Genomic DNA, 23,487 nt, shown 5'->3' with positions numbered 1-23,487 from the left:
TTTCGAAAAAGACTGTATATTTCTTGAAAATGCAAAAAGTATGTTGAATATGACCAATTAAAATATGCTCTATCACGTAGAAATGGCCAAATATGCCAAAATATGCCCTTAAAAAGCACCTTAATTTAATTAGTTTCTTCATAATATGAATTTTTATATGTTTAGGGAACACATCACCCTTATCCAAAAAAATATGCTAAGTCATGAAATCCCTAGCCCTAGTCATGAAGAAGTTAACTTTACTCCTCCTGCAGTAAGCACGAGTGCTCCAATACGCTACAATGAGCTTTCTTGTGTTGGCTGTAATACAGAAAATCCGGATATTAACCTTACTAAGAAGTTTATTCCTCGTGTACGTAATTGCAACTCACGTACTACATACAGTTTGTATCTCTTTTCCTTATTTGAACCCTTTAAGACAGAAGGTGAAAATCGGACCGTGCCTCTGACATGGTTACGCTTCACGTTTAGTGTGCAATGACGTGTTAGCGGTAAAATTAATGTATCCCTTGGATGTCAAGCCACGTTAAGGACCGAATGATAGTATTACAATATGCAGATATTAAACACCGGAACAAGAACAATTTTATTTAGGAATGTTTACCATAGCCTGTGGAAAAGACGATACTGTAGCCACTAGCGCCCTCAAACGGCTGGACGGCAACTTTAAGTTACGAAGTCATGGACCACAGATCAGGAAATTCATCGTGTGATTATCTTCATCAAATTACATTATAGGGTGTATTATTTGTATTACATTTTGTGTTTATATTGTAATATATTGAAACATATTTCACACTATATACAGTAAGTAGCTACCGTCACTAAATTCATTTTATATGCAACCCTAAACTGCACATCTTACAGCAAGAAATGCACATTTGTGTACTCGGTTTTGCCTGTTCAGTTTCTGACAATGTTCCCTATCTGCATATTCCAACACTAGTGCATAGAATTGGATTTCGTTTCAATAGTTAAATTCACCTCTAACCGTCTTTCCTCATCACGAAGAAAACAAGTTATTGCCCCCCACACCCCACCCCTGGTAAAAAATGCCTTCATTAGCATTTGTGTCTATATTTATATCATCCCACCGAAGACTCTCCGATATGGAAATCATCGGAATATTACAGCTTGATTATTTTATGGTGAACGTCGTTAGTCAGGTAGCCTATATGCAGGCTGGTCCATTTATTTGGCCCAAGGAGTGAGAAGTGTGACGTCATCAGTAGGAGGTTATGATGACGCATTTTGTACAATGAAGTGAAACTTGTTTTATTTTAAACACTTTTAATTGTAGCAATATTTGTAGCAGTAAAAGACGGTGAAGTTGGTTAACAATCCCGAATAAAAAAAGCTCAACTGAAACGTGATACTCAAGGATATTACAACCTTTTAACTCGGAATAAAAGCGAGTGTGTGTTTCCTTGGTGACCCGTGACATGAACTCTCGATAGGCACTTCATGTTTGTAGTCAGACAATTTTTTACGTGAACTGTCAAGAAAGGCTATAAAATGTTTTTATTGTTTTTCATTGGTAATCATCATCTGACTCCGAAACCGAATGATGCCACCCTGGCATCATTCAACATTTTCTGTTATCTATATATATAAAAATGGATGGTTGTTTGTTCCGGCATAATTCTCGAATGTCTGGAGCAATTTCAACCAAACTCGGTACACCGTATGACGTATAATCTGGAAAGAAATACTGTGGGGGTAAGACACCCCTGGCACCACTAGGGGGGTGGGAAGGGGTGACATTTAAAAAGAATAGAAAACGACCGATGTTAGTGTGGAATTCATAGTTTTGTGGGTCGCTAAGATGAATAGTGACACCCCGAATGCCGTTCAACTCCAAGTTCATCACCTATCGGGATGATGGGGGGGTGGGTGATAGGGGGTGAAAAATAAACTTTAAAAAATGACCTACATTAGTGTCGAATCCATACTTTTCGGAGTCGCTAAGCTGATTCGTGACATTCACGAACTAAAAATTAGTTTACTAAAAATGTTGTTTATAATAAGGTTTTGAGTTAAATTAATATTATAGTGAACATCAATAATAGTACACTCCAAAAGCAGTGAATATGAATGTTGATCGTACAAACGTAGTGAATTTACAGGAGTTTGAATTTCTTTACTCCTTGTCAGTCAAGCACTGTTTTACCCTATGGTATCCGCAACTCATTGAAAATTATAACAACAACAGGTGGGAACAACTTAAAACAAATCTTAAGCGAGGAGATACAAAGAGAATTTCATTACGAAGTAGTCAGAATGAATGAAACAAAATCTGCCTCTGAAGTTGAACCTTCTAAAAATCTCATTAAAAGTGAACTACACGTTCCTGCTTCTTCTGTAGAAGATTTTGTTGATGTGAAGGTTCTTATTTTCACTTTAATAACTTTTTAACTATAATGTTACATTGTAAATAAAAGTTTCGTAATTAATTTAAGTACATTGACATTTGAACTATGTTATAATTTCTTTATAAAATGTCAACGGTGCTACCATCTTTCAATAGATTTTGCATCCTCATGGGCATAATGTAAAAAGAAGTTTTGAAAAATACCTTTTTAATTATTTTATTTTTATTCACAAGTTCTTACAAAAGATCCATTTCCTTTTCCAATTCTATATATTAAAGTTAAATTATATTTTTTTCATTTTAAACGAAACTGGGGGGAGTGAATAATCAGGGGGAGATTTGCCACTAGGCTGGCTATCACAGGCTATAGCCTAGGGGCCGCACGTCCGGGGAGGGGGAAGACAATAGAAAAATTAAACAACTTGTTAAGTTCATTTGCCTGCTTATTTATTTGCTCGTATTTCATGACAAAGTAGAAGGAAGGAGGTTCTTGCGTTACAGTTTGGGTGATAGTTCGCTTGTTGTTTATTGTTGTTTTTTCGAAGTTTAATGACTAATCTTTAATCAGATGTGTCTATATTTTAAAGTTTACAAGTGCTAGTAATACAGAGAATGCAATTATTAAAAGTAAATTAGCACGATAATAATGTTGACAGGGTCCAAAACAAAGAATAGGCCTAGGAGTCCAAATTTTATAAACCCGCCACTGATAATAATTGAATGAAGCCAGGGGTGCCCATCTCCCCCCCCCCTAGGCCAATGGCGAATCCCCCAACAAAAGGTGCGTTCCGAAAGTCTTAACGAAACGAACGAATTCAACGAAAATAACTGGGCTCGTGAATCTGGTGAAACCAGTTATTTAACAGACTTATGGGACGCTTTCTTTGCTCTAGGCGAAAGCGCAGGTACAGCGTTTTGTTTACAGAAAGTTTCCACATGGCGTCCAGCGGAACGAATGTTCTTATGGCTAAAATAAACTCTTCTGAGGACAGTATTACTCATTTTAATAACATTCTAAGAACAGTTAAGGCGTACTCATCTTGTGCATCTTCATATCGCTATCTGTTAAATTTATAATAAATTTTCCGAACTAGTGCAGTTTGAATCCATCAAGCACACGCGTTGTCTGCAAGCAGCAGACGATTCTCACCAAACAAACCAGCCTCCTGGCTCGTGTGTTTGGTGAATCTCGTACTTGCATGAAACGAACGGAATGCGACTTTTGGGACAGCATAATGAACCTCACGAAACGCACGGAAGCACTTATGGGACAGCCAGTTACCATAACTCGTTTAACGCATTAAACTCGTCCGACTTTCGGAACGGGCCCAAAATCACGTCATGCGTCCCCCCCCCCCCCCAAATCATATCATTCGCAACCTCAAACCACATCGTAATCCCCTACCGAAAGTAACTTTTATCTTAGCTTTTTTGTTACAAATGATGCACCTACTTTAAATTAAGCAGTATACCAACACTAAGCTTTATATTTTAAGAAGTGATGTTATTAATTAATATCGAAAATGTCGCTTATGTCTTGTAATGCAGCTATATTATTAATCTTCACATTCCCCTCAGTAAAGCGCCAAACACACATCATCGCAACACATTATTCCCAGCGAAGCGAGCAAGAACATTTTTACATCCACTTCTTTGCAGGCTTTCAAGAATATTAATTTAATATCAGTATTTTCTTAGGATCCCGAGACATCTCTTTTCGCAAGTTCGAGGTCGAAAACGTGTGGATACCATATCGCTAAATACAGTCTCCAATATTTAATGTTCGAACTTTCTGTCCACTACAGAAATCCCTTGGCAATCAAAGATTTAACACTTTATCAAGATCATCCTATCTCTCCCTTTAAATTTAGTACTCAATCCTACCACCGAAATTTTCATGCCAAATTTTGGACTTGCTGTTGATATTGAAAGTGGATATTGCCTCCTTAAAAATATTAATTCTCAGTCTCCACACCAGAATTTCCGCAACAGTCTTAGACAATAGTAATACGCAATAATTCGATACCTCCCTCAATTTAATGCTCAATCCCCCTCTAACTAAAATACCCGCCATAATCTAAGACCTGTAGTTGGATACTGCCCCACAACGCTTAATTCAGAATACCCACCCCCCAGAACCCACGTGTCAATTAAGGTCTAATATGTAAGAGTTTGATATTTCTCCCTCCCCCACCCATTCGAAAATGCCCTTAAACATTTTTCCTTTCTTCATCAAATGGATAAAATACGGTGCATTTAAGGTGTTAAATTTTTACATATGTTTTAGAAAAATATATAAATGTTGAATTTTACATTATTTGAAGAAAAAAAGCACCCAAAACTCTCGATGGCGCGATGTGCGCCATAATCCTCCCCCCCCCTTCCCCGATGTGGTTACCCCTGAATGAAGCATAACGTAAAAGAAGGCTATTGGTAATGAACTGAGAGAGAATTGGTATTCTTTTGTTTGTGTGCAGTCCAGCATTATATGGTGCCACATATAAGGGTATATGACGGTTATTGTCATATGGCATCATAATATTAAAAGAATGTAATGAATGTTGAGAACATTTAAATAATCTACTTACGTCCGTAAACCGGTACAATACGAAGTTCAGAAAATAACGCTAGATGGCACCATTTGTAAGTCATTATAAATTGTAAAATTCTTTAATCACATTGTACGTGAATGTTATTTCGAAGTTAAATTCAAAGTCATGGTTTTGCAAGTGCCTTTATAACAAATTTTAATCTCTTGTTGTTGAAGATCTCATTGTCGTAAAATTTACCGCCAAAAACAGTTTGCTTTCGCTATGCACAAGGACATTTTGATGTGACGGCGGCTGCACGCAAGGACAATTTGCAGTGATGGCGAAAACCTATAAAATTTACAGCGTAATATTCTCCATGCTATCGCATGAATAAAGATAGACAGTTTGTTCAAACGTTTATTACAAAAATATCTTGGACATATGCATCTGCAAGTATTGTGATAATATACAACTATTTTAACTAACAAATTATCCGAGTTAAATCTGTTGTACAAAAAAGACGGTGGTACAGGTTAGATAGAAGAAGAGGAAGAAAAAAAAAGCGGTGGAGGCTGGAAAAAATGGAGCGGAAGAAGCTTGTTGGTGAAGAGAAGGGATAATCTTTTCCCGTAAAATTTTGGTGATCACACATTTGTGAGACAAGGACTGAGTGTTGTTTCCACACCGGTAATGGGTGAGGAACGTCTTTAAGATTTGGAGAAGGAAGATGCGTAAGTGATATGTTAAAAATATCGTGCCCAAATAGTCCACAGAGGGACAACGGCATGGCGTCTTTTCCCGGCTACAGAAGGTAAGCTGTTGTTTTCCAAACTTTTAGCATGAGCTCATGTCGACGCAAATTAGGTAGATCTACCAAAAATTAACAGTGTACAAATATGCATGCATTCGTGTGAGGCGTGTGTTGCAAGATAAATTACACAAAAATCGTGTGCAACGTCATGATGTACATCAACTGACAGGCGACGTTTTCATTATCTGGTTAGAGCATTCTTTGTTAAAGAAACAAGAATCTTGTATTTTTCTATGATTAATAGTTGAACTGTGTACAGAGTGTTTGTAATTCATTGAGAGTGAATTAAATACCACAAGTGGTAAAGGATTTATGGTAATTTAAATTTTATTCAGAGTGACCTGTGGGGGGGCTTCCTCCAAAACAAAGGAAAAATACTGGTTGGGGTTCTCAGTTCTCCTGGAGCGTCATACGAAAATTACTTATACTTAGATGGGGTTTCTGACGTCATATTTTATTTGGGGTAGTTGATCTCCCCCGGCAAATTTCCTCCCACCTGCGCTTTCAGGCGCTGCGAGAGTGACCTGTGGGGGGGCTTCCTCCAAAGTAAGGGATAATACCGGTTGGAGTTCTCAGTTCTCCTGGAGCGTCATAGGTATATCTGCAGAATCTATTCTTTACATAGAAGTACATCATTTTATTTTTTCCTAAGCGCTAGTAAAAGTCACTCATTCACGCCAATTTTCAATAGCGAAGCCGCCGAAGCATTGAGGCTTTGCAGAATCGCAGGGGGGAGTTCTCTCTGGAACCCCCATCCCTCCGGAGAGGGGGGAGTCCGGTGACGTCAGTTTTTGACCTCGACAGCGGTGAAATTCAGCATCGCCATCTCATATTCGTTTTGGCAGAATAAGTGGAAGCAAGAGTGCGAGTGGTGCCTCTCCGCGGATTATTACAAAACTTCTTGCGAATGGCGATTCTCAGCAGGAGGTCAGTGCACCGGTTTTCCTGCCATCGTTCCAGATCTGCTTATATATCTTTATCTGGGATGGTACGTACGAAGAAGCGACGAAGTGAAACTTCTAGCTTTAGTGGAGACTGGAGACTGGAGCCTGTGAAATAGAGAAAGTAAGAAATGAAGTTGTGCTGGAAAGAGTTGTCGAAAGAATAACAAAAGTGATCAGGAAGAAGAAAATGGATTGAAGGAACTCTCTGCTACAAGGTGCACCAGGAGAAAAGGTTAATGGGGAAAGGAACAACAAATAGATGATATTCATTTCAGTGGTTTCTATGCTGACATGAAGAGTAAGGCATGATCAGAAAAGCCTGGAGTTTGTATTTTGGTGAATGAATGTATAATTATAGAAGAAAATTAAATTATGTATTTATTACGAGATTATTATAAATCCATATGCCTATTTCTCCCATTTATAAGTTGTTTTACAGAAGCAGAGAAAATGGATAAATATGGAGTAAGATAGTTAACTACCAAATGTTGCCCTATTGTGCAAAACTATCAAGTATATAGTATATAGAAGGCTGTCGAATTTGACCAACCTCCCTCGAGAAATATTCCCATTAGGAATGTCCAGAGCAGGCACTTGTCGAGAGGGTGGTTTTGGAAGTGCAACCACTATCCAAAAATATTATCCGGGTTCGATACCCGGTGGAGGCACAGTATACTAGAGACCTAATCCTGATTTGCCTGTCTGTGCACAAAGTGGACTTCAAACAATAATTCAAAGACTCAAATTATACGAGTAAAACTCCCCCCTGCATTGTAACATGTCATGAAGGCACGTTGGGTTGTGGACTTTGGCCCACATCAGGGTTGTACCCAGGCACTCATTTATTTGATACTGAGTGAACCTCAGAGGACACGGTTTCAAAAATCCACATCTGGTATCACACAAACACACAAAAGATATATGTAACCAGTGGCCGAAATGGAAATAAATTACTGTCGGTATGCTCGTATACATTATTCCTGTCTTTTGATACAGTCCTTTTATATTTCTTACATAATACATCGATTCTCTCCTTTTTTGTGCCACGCATGAATTGTAATAACTAATAATGTATTAGACATTAAACCACTCACTACTGCAGAAGTTCCTAAGACAGGCTGAGAAATATGCGTGACGGACTTGTCATATTTTAGTAAATAGGTACGCCTAAATAATAAAACATATTCACTAATATTATAAGTCTAAACTGGACTTACCTATTTGTTGGAAAGTGTCCATTTTAGCTACAAATCTAAACTTATTTTTCACTTGTGACACTCGCGCCAACTGGACGAAAAACATCATTTATAAAGTGCAATAACAACTTAAAGCGTTTGTTTTTATACTTCAATCCACGACCACAAGATTCGAGATTAGAACTAAAAAGGCTCGTGGGCAGTTATAAGTAAACGGATAGACCACGTGACTACATTCTTGCGTGTAACTTTTTAAATAAATATTATCAATCACATAAATAATTGTTAGGGACAAGCAGGTAATGCTATAATTTTAATTCTCCTGTGCAAAAAGCGAAGTTTACATATTCAGCATATGGCGTTTTTCAAGCACTCTATGCGAAATATACGAATATTACACGTCTCATTGCTTCGGTAAAACACAAACGCAACCTGGGATAAAGAAATAAGAAACAACTTACAACTTTTCGATTTCAGGCTTCAGCCATCTTATTTCAGTGGTGGTCATGATAATTTTTTACCTCATTCTTTATTGATATTTTTTCTTTCCAGAATCGAATACAAGTTGAAATAATTTCTACAAAGTTTAATATTAACAAATTTGAATAGTTTTTACAATATTGTCTAATTTTAACTTATTGTTGAATAATTTGAAATAAAATAAGTTTTAAAAAAAATGGCTACTATGTTGATATATGGTTTGCTATGGTGAAGAAGAGATGGCTCTGGACTTATAAGTATTTTTCTAACATTTTTCATTATTGTTTCTGAATGTTTTACTGTGGTGGAAATGAGTTAATATCTTGATCTTTTTTTACAGAATTTAGAATTTTATTTAAAACTGATAAGATAAATCACATGTAGGAAGATAACAAAGCTTAATTTCTAATTGCCATAAAGAGAAACGTATGTAATTTCCTTTTATAGAAGTAATAAGAAAGCTAAATCTTTCTTGCCAAATGGCTCCCATATCAATATCATTTGCATGATATTGATATAAACACTTATTTAAATTACTCTTTCAACTGCAGATGCTATTGTTACGTTTCTCATGATCATGGCCTAAGATCGACAAGGAGCGCTCGGTCGTGGACGGAAGGGTGGAGAAAGAGTGCAGGGTGCTCTGTGGTACAATTCAAACGTGCAAGAAAGAGAAAGAGAGAGAAATGAGCGAGTACATCGTTGGCCATTGCGTAGCTACTTGTGCGATTAGCTCCAATAAATAAGTGCCAATTTTAAAAATATACTGCCGGTATGCTTTTCGGCATCTTAATTTACTACCGTTGTACCATACCGGCCCAATTCGATCACTGCGAGTAACTATATAAATGCACGACCATTAAGGCCATACTACAATATTTTGTGTAGTTGTAGATAGGCGTCTGCATAAATTTTCCATCCTTAAGTTGTAGACAGCATGTTTACATGTCTTCTTAAGAAAGAAGTGTTTTAAGGGAGTTAGTAAAAAGATTAAAGAAGCGGAAGAGAATCAAAGAAGTCACGGAGAGAGAGAGAAAAGGACAAGGAAAACATAAGTGACAATTCAAGAAGGAGTATTAAAGAGGCGAGACAACACATGCTCGCACAGAGGGAAGGAGAGCAAATAAAGAAGAGGAAGCGAAAGGAGAGAGAAATATATAGAGAGTTGAAAGAAAGAAGCGAGGGAGGAAGAAACTAAGAGGAGAGAGAAACATAGGAAGGTGTAGATAAAAGGGAGAGAGATAGAGAAAATTGGAGAAGGGGAAAAGAAAGAAACAAACGCGTGTGAGTGTGCACGAGAGAGAGAGAGAGAGAGAGAGAGAGAGAGAGAGAGGAATTTAAATAAAGAAGAGAGACACAGAAAGAATGAAAAGAGACATCTATGCAAAAAGAGAGAGAGAGAGAGAGAAGGGAGGGGAAAAGAGGAGGAATAAATAAGAAACTAACAGGAAATGGGACGAGAAACAAAGAAAATGAAATGGTCAAGAAAAGAGGAAATAAACGTGAATGAATAGGTACTAAAAACTGAAAAATGGTTAAATGCTAGAAAGAAGACACATAGAATGAAAGGTACAAAAAAATAAAAGTTCAGTTGCCCCAGTTCTCTGGCTTTCGAGACCGTTACTACATCCGGGAATCGAACCCGGGACCGTTCGCAACAAAGGCGAGAAGCGCTAACCACACGGCTTTAGAAACACAATGGAGCTGGGCTGTTCATTGCCAAACTTTTCCGCTAGAGGCGTTGTGTTGTGTCCCTAAAGAATTTCGTTCGCCATCTGGTTGTCCTAAGCTTTAGATTGGAGGGCTATAAGATGGCTATTCAAACGTTATTTTCAACGAAGTTAAGAATTTTTCGTGTAAATCGATAACAACAATGTGTTTAGTAAACCTTTAAGATTATGTAGCAAGTCATAAGTTTCCGAAAATTACATTCTCCTGAACCTAAGAATTAATATATTAAAGCGCAACGGCAGGGTAGTTCCGATGGACTAAATATACCGGGTGATCCGTGTTACGTACCCAATAGGACCAAGTAATGTAATAGGCCGCGGTGGCTCAGTCGGTAACGCGTCTGACTACCATGCTCAAGGTCCCGGGTTCGATCCCCGGCCGGTTCAAATCCGGGAACTTTTCTAACGGTGAAAGCGGCCCCGGCGCCCACCCAGCGTCGAATAACATGGGTACCTGGGGGGAACCCTGGTGGGTAAAGGCGGTCACATCACCCCACTCACGACCGGATCAAGAAAGTGTGGGGCGTTACCCCCACACCCCCTATACAACTTCATGGCGTGGTGCAATGCACAGGGGAACACTTTACCTTTTTTTTATGTAAATAGTTTGCTAAAGAGGAATAGAGATGGCAGCACCAGGCGTGCAAGATTAAGAATTAACATAATATATGTGAATAACTTTATATATAATATTATTATATTAATATTATATTTATAAATAATATATATAAGAACAAACAAGATTGGAAAGAATCTACTATAAGATGATAAAGAATAAATATAAAATAAAGAAATTAATGTATATACTCGATAAATCAAACCAGTGATCATATGTAATTTGATCAGAAAACTAAAGAAGTTAAAGCATTGATACAAATTTGTATCTTGGCACAGATATTGCATCTGTCTGATTGATTTACCATTCCCATAGTGGAATTTTTTTTTACATCAGTGGCGGCGCGGCCCAGTCGACGACCCACAGCACTTTTGGTTGCACGTGCCAGTCGTTTGGCACCAAGTATACACTCTGTTGTACCCAGTTAGTGTTGGCGCTTTCCAATCGCAGCCGCAAGGGAGGACATTAGTATATTTCCCAAAGCTTAAGGGAAAATACTGGAAAAAGGATAAAGGAATTCATTACATCGTCAAGGACATAAATAAATGGAAATCCAGAGGGAAGTCCATTAACGAAGGAAGTCCAGATCCAGAACATCCATTGAGAAGGAAGTCCAGATCCAGACCGTCCATTACGAAGGAAGTCCATATAGAATAATATACAAATTGAAGAAATGAAATAATAAAAAAATATTGAGATAAAACTTGACTGTAGATGAGAATTATAGAGAAAAGTAGCTCATCATGTAAATATTTATTTTCATGTATCCTTGTTTATATCAGAAAGTAAAATTCGTGTGGGTATTAATATGTCTGACAAATTTACAATTCATGATGGGTTAAAACAAGGAGATGCATTATCTCCATTGCTCTTTAATTTTGCCCTGGAATATGCTGTTAGGAAGGTAAAAGAGACTAAAGAAGGACTAAAATTAAATGGTGTGACTCAGTTGTTAGCATATGCAGATGATGTAGACTTACTGGGGGATGATGTGAATACAATTAAGAATAATGCTAAAATATTTTTCAAAACTGCTAAAGAGATAGGTTTGGAAGTTAACAAAGACAAAACTAAATATATGCTTACAGGCCGAAACCAAGTGTTATGTAATAATCAAAATCTAATTATTGATAACAACTCGTTTGAACCAGTCTCCAAATTCAAATACTTAGGAGTAATATTAACAAATGAAAATTATATTAAAGAGGAAATAAAAAGTAGGCTTAATTCAGGAAATGCATGTTACTACTCTCTTCATAAACTTTTGTCTTCTCGTTTAATATCTAAGAAACTAAAAGTTAAAATATACAAAACAGTAATTTTGCCTGTAGTATTATATGGATGTGAAACTTGGTCCCTTACATTGAAAGAGGAACATAAATTGAGAGTATTTGAAAATAAGATCCTTAGGAAAATCTTTGGACCTAAAAGGGATGAGGAGCCAGGTGAGTGGATAAGGTTACATAATTTAGAACTACATAATTTGTATTCGTGTCCAGATATTATTAGAATAATTAAATCAAGAAGACTTAGGTGGGCAGGCCATGTGGCATGAATGGGAGAGGAAAGAGGAGTTTACAGGATTCTTGTTGGGAAACCTGATGGTAAGAGACCTGTAGGAAGGCCAAGACGAAGATGGAGGGACAACATTGAGATGGACCTAAGAGAAATCGGTAGGGATGGAAAAGAGTATATAGATCTTGCTGAAGATAGGGAAAGATGGAAGGCCTATGTTGCTGCAGCCATGAACCTTCGGGTTTAAGAAGGCTAGGGAGTTAGTTAGTTAGTTAGTTATCCTTGTTTATATAATATATTCGTTTAAACGTCTCCATTGGAAGGCATCCTGTCTGGTTTCGTTGTCTACAAAGAACCCTACCCTGTAGATAAGCTAGTTGAGGTTTATGATTAAGATTTATGCTCCTTGCACCAAATAGAGATGTAACTGACTTCAGCTGCATGTAATACTCGAAAATTTCGCATACCATACGACATACTGTGTGCGCTGTTGTGCCGTGATCACTACCTTTGTTACCATGAACATTAGCGCCGCCATGTGGCTGAAGTCTGTAAACCTCAACTCATTCGAAACTTACATCCTTTCTGCTTATATTACAAGAAGCTGCTCGGAGATACGTGCATTCACCTCTTGTGTATAAAGGTTTACTTTTCTGACATCTCAAACGGATCACCCGGTAGAATGTTTATGCACAATAGCACTAAACTTGACGTAATTTTGTCGTCCATAGCTGCCATGGCTCTATAATACAAAAATTTAGAATTTTATATTACGCTTTTATGTTTCCTCTTGTTGCGACTTGCGAGTGTGTATAATTGAACAGCGGGAGTAGGAATCAGAGAAACTCACCAAATTACAAAGGAAAGAATGTATTAAGTGAGTAAGCGCATGATATTTATTATTATACACTATGCCCTATCCGATAACTTAATATTGACATATGTTTTCTTTGTTTTAAGCAGACATTTTCCTACCGTGTTTTCGTCCTTTTTGTTTTGGGTTACAACAATTTTAAAATTATGATTCCTGTAAATTAGAAAGCCCTAGAGGTTGCGAAACATGAAACAGAATATAAAATATTTCTCGTAATAACTATTTTTTCGATAAATGTGTATGTATAAAATATAGAACCATATTTTCAAGCCATGAAGAAAAGTATGATATCACGTAAAAAAAAGGAGTCAGTTAATAATAATAACTATAAAAATAAAAGTACAGTCGCGTGGAATTATTATGTATTATTCTTTACCAGATTTACAAGAATAAAGCACATAAATGGTGAAAATTGCTAGTGACGTAAACAATGTTCTGTGCAAATTTTAAGGCTTGTTTAAGTTCCGATATCTGTTCTGTTGTTGATGATCGTCTTATTAAAATTCTTAGTTTCACAGCACTGATTATTTATCTATAGGGTTAGGATTTTCATGACTTAGTATATGTTTTTGTTTTTGGTAAGGGTGATGTGTCCCCTAAATATATATAGAGATTCATATTGTGAAGAAACTAATTGAATTAAGGTACTTTTTAAGGGCATATTTTGGCATATTTGTCCATTTCTACGTGATAAAGCATATTTTGATATATTCTCGGTCATATTCAGCATTTTTTCGCTTTTTCAAGAAATATACAGTCATTTTCCAAGTGGATTCGTTCTTACTCACATGTTCACTAGAGGATTTTTTTATTTGATAATTTACAGAAAGTATTTATTGTGCATTGCAACTCATCAGGGCACATAAAGTGAACTAAAAATAGTATATAGCTATATGAAAATATTACAACATAAGTTAGATATTGATGTTTGAAACAGTCTAGTTATAACAGCATATTTTTCAAATTATAATGCATATTTTGTAACATTTTAAGTCATAAGAGCATATGCATATTTTGGTGATTTTTAAGTCATAAAAGTCCTAGCCCTATTTATCTATCATGTTCCAACATAATCTCTGATGTTAAGATGATATTAAACTTGCAATTCAATGTAATAGCAGCACATTCAGCATCAAATTCCCCATGCATTTAAATGGGATAACAATTGCCCATCAAAAGCGTGGGGACACAACAGGGGTGCTGCCACCTACAATAGTTCGCTTTGACCAGGCCCATTATGAAATAGGGCTATTTTTATATGCGTATGTCGGGCTAGAGACACACAAAAACATAAAAATTGTCCTTCCGAAATGAAAACGAAAGTACGCCATTGATGTGACATAGTACATAAGCCGTATGTAAGGTAGACTCAAAATGAAAATAACGAATTGCAGATGATAAATTATATTTACACGACGCACTCATAGTTTAACAACATAACAACAATACATAGATGTATTTGATAAGTACCCAAGTGCCTCAGGTGACGATGGATGTGCTTGGTACTCGACGTTCTGGTCACTGCTCCTGGAACAAAACAAAAGAAATTCGTTGAGCAAGCATGACGTTCAAAACAAGATTCTTAGTTCCTTGGCACGAACAAACATTTCTAATAATTGTTGCTTTTAAACAATAAGGAAAATACTAATTGTTGCAACTGCTTTCACCGCTTTAACGCATGAAGAACTACCCCGTTTCAGCATTTTTGTTTCTCTGATTTAATTTCCTAATCTTGTATGACTTGGGGTCAGTGATGTGCGTCTACGCGTAAACAACGATAATCTACATTCTACACGTAGACTATTTTATATACGTAGATTACGTAATCTATGTAAACAACATGGCGAAAGGTGATAACTTAGCAAAGGGCGCCGTGGAATTAAAAGAAAATTATACTGCGTATCAGTTGCTGATATGCGAAGAGAACTTTTCATACTCTTTCTTCCAAATTCGAACAATTTCTCACCTAGGAAAAACCTAATATAGGAAATATTCTAGTGTTTTATTGGAAAAAGACCACTCTTGCCTCACGACTGCCATCTGTTGTTGTTTTTTCGCATACTATTTATCTTCTTCCATAGTTCATGATAGAAGAAATTTTGTTGTACAAGTAAATAGGATTCTTTTCTGTTCGTTAGGAACCAATATAGTTGAAAATGTCACTTTCCTTTCATGAAAGCCTTCAAAATTAATTTTAATGCACTGTAGATTGTCTACGTAGTCTATGTAAACTACAACCCAATGTAATCTACGTGTAGATTACGTGTAGACAACGCATGTAGACGTAAACGGCACATCACTGCTTGGGGTAGAGAGTATTTTTACCTGCGTATATTAAAGTGTGTTGGCTCATTTATCTGTGCTATTCTAGCACCACTGAATATAAACATAGGGAAAAGTGTGGTGTGAATATCCTGGGACCATTGTTAGTGTCTCTTTAAACCAAATGAAAATGAATTGGTAAAGTTCGTTAAACAACCAAGTTTTCTTGTCTGTTGGGAAATAGGCCATACAAGGGGTTGGATGTACTGAATGAATGACGTTTTAACAACTCTATTGCCTTTGAGCGTCGTCAAAGATTTAATTCCTCAAAATATATGTATTGGAGACATCCATTCGTAGCACGCTTCGTTACATAAGGTACTTTTCACCAGGAGATCCACATCATATTTTGGTCCAGGTTTAACCTAACCTCGGTAGTTTTCAAATGACGTTGATTACAACCATTTATCTGTATTGGTTTACGACCATTATTTTAACAATGTGGAAGTTTCAAAAGTTTATTTCTCAGAATTTATTTTGTGTACACTTCATGCTTACATGCATTTAGTAGTGTACAAATTTTAGACAAATAATTACAATAAAATGCTTCAGGCAGTCCCGTAGCTAGATATTTTGGAGCACTACGCGGGTTTATGGTTTGGCGCCGCCCCTCGCACTCTCAAGCACCGACATTATATTTGTGTCCTTCGATATTTTCTTCTTATGCTGTGGTTTGTGATATTTACATCTTACAAATTTTGATACGAGGGACAGAAAAAACTCATTGAAAATAACATAGGTTATATTTAAAGATTCATCGTTTGCATTTCTGATTTTTAAAAAAGTTAGCATATTTAGGTACATTTCAATTATGTCTTACTGTCTGAAGAACATCTTCAAAAAAGTACTTTAAAAACTACTATCTTGGAAACAGAAAATTCGAGCAGTGTGTTACCAGAATATATCTCTGCCAAGTGTAAATTTCTTTTTGCATTTTCTGACTTCGTTGTCTTATTTAAAAAGTAAAAATTTTGAATAGCGCCCTCTATGTGAGGCACCCTAGGCCTCAGCCCTCCTAGCCTAATCCTCGCTACGGACCTGGCTTTAAGAAATTACGCCTTTTGCCCTAGTGAGTACTCGAAAACAAGTTAATTCAGCAGTCTTCAGGACGGGGTTTTATTGAATTTTGATGAGAATTAATGAGCTTGAGAGAACATTAAGTTGTTGGAAAATGAGTATGGAGCTCACATGTTTAGTCTTGGTATAAGAAATTGAAAGTCATAACGCACACCCTGCAATTTAGACAAGTGTTAATACTCACCCTAAACAGAGCATAATCTTATCGAATGCTTTCTTCATATCCACTTGGGCCAGTCGATCCCCTCTTCGGGGTTCCAGGGAAAATTCCATGCTGGGGCTTCTTCCTCCAGTATCTCCGTCCCCTCTGGTTTGCTGTCATGGTATTGTCCCATCTGCTCGTCCCCGTGGTTTTCATGGTTCTCCTTAGGGTGAGTGTCGTGGTATGGTCTCTTCTGATCGTCCCCGTGGTTTTCATGGTTCTTCTTAGGGTGAGTGTCGTGGTATGGTCTCTTCTGATCGTCCATGTAGCTTTCGTGGTTCTCCTTAGGGTGAGTGTAGGAGAAGTCATTGAAATCATGATAGTCAACGGAACTGTGGCTGTAGTCTTCTTGTGGTTGCTTGTAGACTGGCTTCTTCTGCTTGTGCCCTCCATGCTTGGGCTTTTCATGACTATTAACCTTGTGCCCACCATGGTTGTCGTAATGGTGCTGATCGTGGTTGTGGTGATGATGATGATGATCTGGTCTCTTCTTGTACTGTACATCCGCCTGTGGATGACTAGGCTTCTTATGGTACTTCACTTTAGATTCATCTCTTTCATTATGGTGCTCGCTGTGACGTATGTCTTTAATATGACTCTTCAGTTCCTTGATCTGTCCGTGCATTTCCTTGATCTGCCCTATCAGTTTTTCGGCGTCCGGTGTGTGGTGGTGGTTGTGACTGGTGTGGACTTTGTGTCCGGACGCCGCTTCTTCTAGCCTGTGTCCGTCGTCCCGGTAACCCGCACCGGGGTACACCCCCGCGGGACTGTAAGAACTCTCGTGTCCGTGATGGTGGTGGTCGTGGTGGTCATGATCGTGGTGCTTTTGGGGAGGATACAGGTACGGGTACTTAGACTTCGGCAAGTGAATCCTCACCACTTTCCTGAAATTGCAGAAAAATAAATCAGTTGAATATTTTCTGACTTCATTAAGGTTTTCGATTTGGTAAACCATGAGGTATATACTTTGTACTAATTTCTAAGACGTAACGCTATACGGGATAATGGAAAAGTGAAACTAAACTGTAGCACCCAAATACCAATGTACATGGTTTGACTGGAACTAACCAACACACTCTCTAGCCCTCTTAAACCCGTAGATTTATGGCTGCAGCAACACAAGCCTTTCATCTGTCCCTATCTTGGGCAAGATCAATCCAATCTTTTCCATGCTTATCAATTTCCTTTAGGTCCATCTCAACGCTATCCTCCATCTTCGTCTTGGCCTTCCTACAGGTCTCTTACCACCAGGTTTCAAAACAAGAATCCTGTAAACTCTTCTTTCGTCTCCCATTCGGGCCCCTGGCCTGCCCATCTGCTTCTTCTTTTATTTAATTATTTTAATAATAGCGGGTCATGAAACAAATTATGCAGTTGTAAATTATGTAACCTTCTCCACTCACTTGTCTCCTCATCCTTTATATGGTTTGATTGGAGATACAAAAATTCAACTTTTAGATTTCAGCATGCTCTCTAAAAGGGATGAACAATGAATATTATTGCTAAAAGACTATTTGTGTTTATTCCATCACGACAGTGTTCAAAGAAAGTACATCACCCTTCAAAATAACTGAAATAATCAGCGAGTTAAGGGGTCGACTTTCTATTTCGCCACAGAACTTCCCGGGTTTGAGTCCCGGCCATTGTGTGCCTGTCATCAATTTAATCTAATATTCATTGTCGCGATTAGCCAAAAGTGACAGAAATTAGGTATCATAGATAAAAGTAAAAGAATAGGAAAATTGTGCGTGAAGTCAGTGTCAGACGATACCAAGCTCAGATATAGGGCAATAAAGTTTATTTCAATGTGAAAAGCAGAATTGGAAATTTAAAATTTCAGAATATCCACTTCTTAATGACAAAAATGCCCTATTGTGCTATTTAATATGGTAAATATGATATATGGTTTCAATGAGTATTAGTGTATTGTAGTTGAGCCTTATAACATATAGTGCAACATTCCATTCCTTCAATTGTAAACTAGACGATTGTTGCTTTAATTTTCACAAGCATCAACTCTGCCGCCATGATTACATCTATGTATAAAAAAATATTGAATTTTGTTTTATAATAGAAACGTTAATATATTACACCATCGTAGAAACTAGATATTGTGAGTTACATTTTTACATTGCTATAATGATAAGTAGACCATCAATATCTAATTTCTACTAGAACTTGGACATTAGCATTTACATTGCAAGACGAAACTCCAATTTAACATGTAACGACACAAACGTCAGGTTAATTATGACGATTTAAATAATATAAGTTAATTCCCTCAATAAAACATAGATTATATATATTAGAAACTACCATAAAATTTGAGTAGTTTTCTTCCATTGTTATAAATGTTTTATTGTGAAATAGTTATTGTAGAAGTTCACAAAAAAATTACTAATGAAACACATTAAAACAATAATAATATAATGTTATACTTCTCCCCTCTAGTGAGTATTATGAACTCTAATCGTATGTTAGAATAAAGAATCCTTTACACTTGTGAAGTATAAAATAGATCGTGCAGTGAAATTACATTAACAAAAAAATATTCAGAATTGTAGCAATGTACTTACGCATTTTGGCTTTCGGTGAATTCTTGAATCAATAATATTGATATACCAAAAATCTGAAACGAAAATATAGTGCATAAGAATTATGGTTAAAAAAAATTGTGCTTTCTTAAATTCACATTATGTACAATGTCAGAAGGACTTGAGATCTGTGCATTACTTAGTCCTTTTTAAGTTTGGTATATGAAATGCGAGTTAACTTCTGCGTTTAACCTTCCTTGCCCCATTTGAAAAGAATGTTTGTCTATACTCTGACCACAATCCACTATCAAGTGTTAGTTATAAGTAGAGCCCGGAAGTTTGGCAAAATGCCTCTTTTTATCTACTGCATATATTGATAAATTTTTTCCGGATATACGTTTCTTATGTTGTTTCGAATGTTTTGGAAGCCTTTTCATTTTGCCTATTTTGCCTATTTGGGACGCCACTGCCTATTTTTAATTATAATGCCTTTTTTTGCCTTTTTCAATGAAATTTGACATTTTTAAAAAAAAATGTGTATATAAATTATTTTTCTCCCAAAAAACGTTGTTGGTATTTATTTTTCTTCCGTTTATTATGTGAATAATTTTCGCCTTATTTAAGTAATATTGAACTCACGCATGTTTCAACATTGCTGAAGGAGAAAAGTGTGAGAAAAAAGTATTTCATGCTGAGTCAGGATATTGCCTTTCGGTTAACATTTCTTGTGCATGATTGACTGCTGAAGTGGACAGGTTGATTTCGAACACAAAGAAAATATTTCTGAAATCTCCCTCTCGAACCCGAAAATTTCAGGAAGTTGCGATTGAGCTTAGTTTACCTCAGCAACCAGTCTTGACGAGATAGGGAACCTGGATATCAGCAGCTATATATTATGCTAACAACCTTCAAAAAATCAGTGAGGTGATCGATGCTCTTCCAGAAAATGAAGCGGCTTCAATTCGTGAAGTGAAAAAACTCCTGTGCTATTCAAGTTTACTTTTGCACATTATGGTGCATTGCCAGAGACAATTACAATTATAGCATCCATGAAAATCTTCGAGGAATCTATGCAGCAGATGATGGAAGTGCCAGGAGAAAAGGGGTGAGCTGTTGCGGAAAAGTGCTAACGGGTAGTGAGTGCAAATGATTACTTGAATCAATTGAAAACAATTTGTGATATTCTAAAAGGTGAAAATGCTGTTACCAAAATGAGTCCAGCTACATTAGCTTGTTCTATGTATGCTCCAATAACTTCTGTCGAAGTAGAAAGATCATTTTCTATTATGAAAAACATTCTCTCTGACAGACGACTATCAATGAATGTTTAGAACTTAAAAAGCACCTTGTAGTTATGTGCAAACAAGACGGAGAAAATTGAAATGCTCTTCCCAATTTAGATTTTAACATTTTGCCAGAAATTATAGTTAAAAGTAAGCGACTTCTAAATGTGCTTTTTTCGGTTTATTTTGACTTTTTTCATTTTTAGTGCCTATTTACCACATTATAAATGCCTTTTTGCCTGCCTATTTTAACGAAAATAAATGCCTGAACTTCCGGGCTCTAGTTATAAGTTTTCTTTATGTACCTAGGTAACCCTGTCTTATTGAGTAAAATCATTGCTTTTGGGGATTATGTAATAACTTCGTGTAGATGGGAGGTCTTTCAACAAATAAGAAATTCTCTCCCTTTCTTTCAATTATTTTATAATAACATCCCTTAAAGGAGGGAAAGTATGAATATTTTATTTGTGTTTATAAAGACTTTTCTTCTGTTGTTATGGGATCAGAAGAGGACGAAATGGAATTTAAACATCCAATAAGGTCAATACAATTGATTATAAAAAATGCTTAAAGAATATTACAACGATAGTGGTTTATTATACTAGTATCTTTTCTGCAAATTTTATTAATGTGTATTGCTGTGTGACTGTTATTTTCGTAGTGCTATTTATGTACAATATGTTTTGTTTTTACTTCACTTCTTATGTAAATTGCTCTAAGAGGTTCTAATGTCTTCTACACTGTTAGAAGTTAGTTCAAAATTTAAAATATTGTACAGTTAAAATTTTACAAGCTTCCTGTTAAGCTACAAAACCAGGACGCAACAACCTTTTTTTGCGAGCGCATGGGCATTGATGACGTCACTTGAGCTGTTTCTAAAATGAGTCGTAAACATGGCATCGGTAACCATTGGTATATTAAGCACAGGCACACAGTCATATGCTATACGCAGATAATATCTTTTTCTCGTGACTCGAAATGAGTCTTGACAACTCGAACCCCAAAACGTACTTAATATTAACCCACTGTAACATGCTACGAATTAAATCTATATAATGAATAAAAATTGGGTGGAGGGAAGTAAAGAAGTCTTGAGCTATCGACGCAACGATGTGTGTGTATAAACTTCCTATTTATCTCTACTCTTACTTACTTAAACAATGTCTCCTTTTCAACGAGTTTTCAAAATAATATTGTGAAGTTTACCGTTTGGTTTGCAATTATAATTTCTTCGCTCGGCAGATGCATACTATAAGAAAATTGAAAGATAATAATAAAAATATATAATGATACAAAATCTCGACATTCCGGGAGATAACTAAGTTTGTCCGGGAGACTCCGGGTCATTCCGGGAGAGTTGAAGTGGAATCTGAATTACTGTATAAGTGCACGATCTCTGATCATTTCTCCAGTCAAAAAAATAGCGGTGTACATGTACTCGTACATATATTAAATAGTAAATTGTAATTTTTATTACAAGTACAATTGTATACCAATTGCATTATTTTCTGCACTTTATGGTGATGTTATAATTAATATGAAGTGTTTCAAACTCAATCAAATCCTAACTTTGATCAACTATAATCAGCATGAGCATGGGGTTGTCAGGGGTGCTGGCCACCCCCTAATGTGTACTCAAAAAAATTAAATGGTAGAAACTACCATTGAAATAATATTATATGGAGAGATCTTGTATTGTATTACATTTGTTAATGCTTGTTATGCTGTGCAAATATTGATTTTCAATTGCTTACTTTCATTATTTAAATAATAATAATAATAATATAAATATCGTCACAATGATGGGAAAGGCTGTAATACAGTGATGACGAATACTGGCTATAATGTTAAAATTTCATCTTAATTACTGTGAAAAAAGGAACATGAAGTTACGATAATTAGGCTAACATTGTCCAGATAGGCAATTGACACTCCCCTCAAGGCACCCCCAAATAAATTAGTCTGCGCACGGATATGGCTATAATATGGAATCGGTGAGTGGTATTCACACCACGTTTTCGCCATTATAAAAACTGATCGCTTAATTTCGATTCGAAGACAGTGATTTCTCCGTTGTTTTTTTTTTTTAAATTGACAATTTCATGGAGAAAAACGAATAAGAAATTATCGCAGAGTAGGAATTTGGCAAGCACGATTATATTCAAAACTCTGAAGTACTACGGACAGTTCCTTGGGGTTGGCAACACTCACTACTGAATAACTAAGCAGAGCACTTACCGTTAACACCCTCATCTTGCACTCAGCCACTTGAAACACTGTAACTGTCCAACGTTTTCGAAACGAATGAAGTAGGATCGGTCAAAATGTTCATTTATACGCTCCACTCTTTCCCCGTATGCTTCGTGTAATTGTGGCAAAGGTCCGGAAAAATTGATCACGAAAGATGTCGAAACATTCATTGTTGTGCCGTCAATCAGTTACCAAAGCGTTAAATTCCATAGAGTACGGTCACCGACACCGTGTCATCGCACGTCATTAACAATGGCATTGATTTCTCTTATCTGATAAAACAGTATGCAGTTTCTCTCAACAATGGGTGCCTCCAACAAGAAAAGTGGCAATTAAAAGAATGAAATGCTATAATGCTCTCCAATAATTTGTACTTCCTTAATCAATGCAGATCTCTTACGTAAGGCAACAATGTATAGAAGAAAGTACAAATTGAAAATTGTTTCTGATTGCACGTCCACCAATTGCGTGACCTTTTAAACACGTTTTTCGCGTAATCTGTACGATTGTACATAGATCTATCGACACGATTAATAATAATGGCAACAATTGTAACATAATTCATTATAATTGTCGATCGTGGACGTTTTGGCTCATGCAATGGACACTGACAATGCGTTGCAAACGATTCGTTCTAGAGACACGATCAAAGCTACTGGTGCATAATTCAAGCAGGCTAGCTTATCGCCGTTTCGTTTTGACTTGTAATCTTGCCGAAAAGCTCAAGAAAACATGAACGCGACGAAGCTTT

The 23,487-nt window shown here is 36.6% G+C and overlaps 1 protein-coding gene across 1 annotated transcript; it reads right to left on the bottom strand.

Moving 5' to 3' along the window:
- Nucleotides 1-14,456: 14,456 nt before the first annotated feature.
- On the bottom strand, nucleotides 14,457-22,778 carry LOC145988297 (uncharacterized). Its single transcript, XM_083123163.1, has 4 exons — nucleotides 22,725-22,778; nucleotides 19,246-19,298; nucleotides 16,652-17,553; nucleotides 14,457-14,595 (listed from the first exon to the last, which is right to left on the bottom strand). The coding sequence occupies exons 1-3, from the start codon at nucleotides 22,737-22,739 to the stop codon at nucleotides 16,686-16,688; spliced, it is 936 nt and encodes a 311-aa protein (XP_082979289.1). The 5' UTR covers nucleotides 22,740-22,778; the 3' UTR covers nucleotides 14,457-14,595; nucleotides 16,652-16,685.
- Nucleotides 22,779-23,487: the final 709 nt, after the last annotated feature.

Source organism: Lepisma saccharinum, chromosome 5 (assembly GCF_977018435.1).
Source record: "Lepisma saccharinum chromosome 5, izLepSacc3.1, whole genome shotgun sequence".
NCBI lineage: Eukaryota > Metazoa > Arthropoda > Insecta > Zygentoma > Lepismatidae > Lepisma > Lepisma saccharinum.
Note: the sequence above shows the minus strand (reverse complement) of the source record. Positions and strands in the feature narration are given on the sequence as shown.

Bases quoted from the DNA above. Each gene is read 5' to 3' on its own strand.
- LOC145988297 (XM_083123163.1), bottom strand. The intron at 17,554-19,245 runs GTAAGTACATTG...CTGCAATTTCAG, and splicing joins TTCACCGAAAGCCAAAATGC to GAAAGTGGTGAGGATTCACT.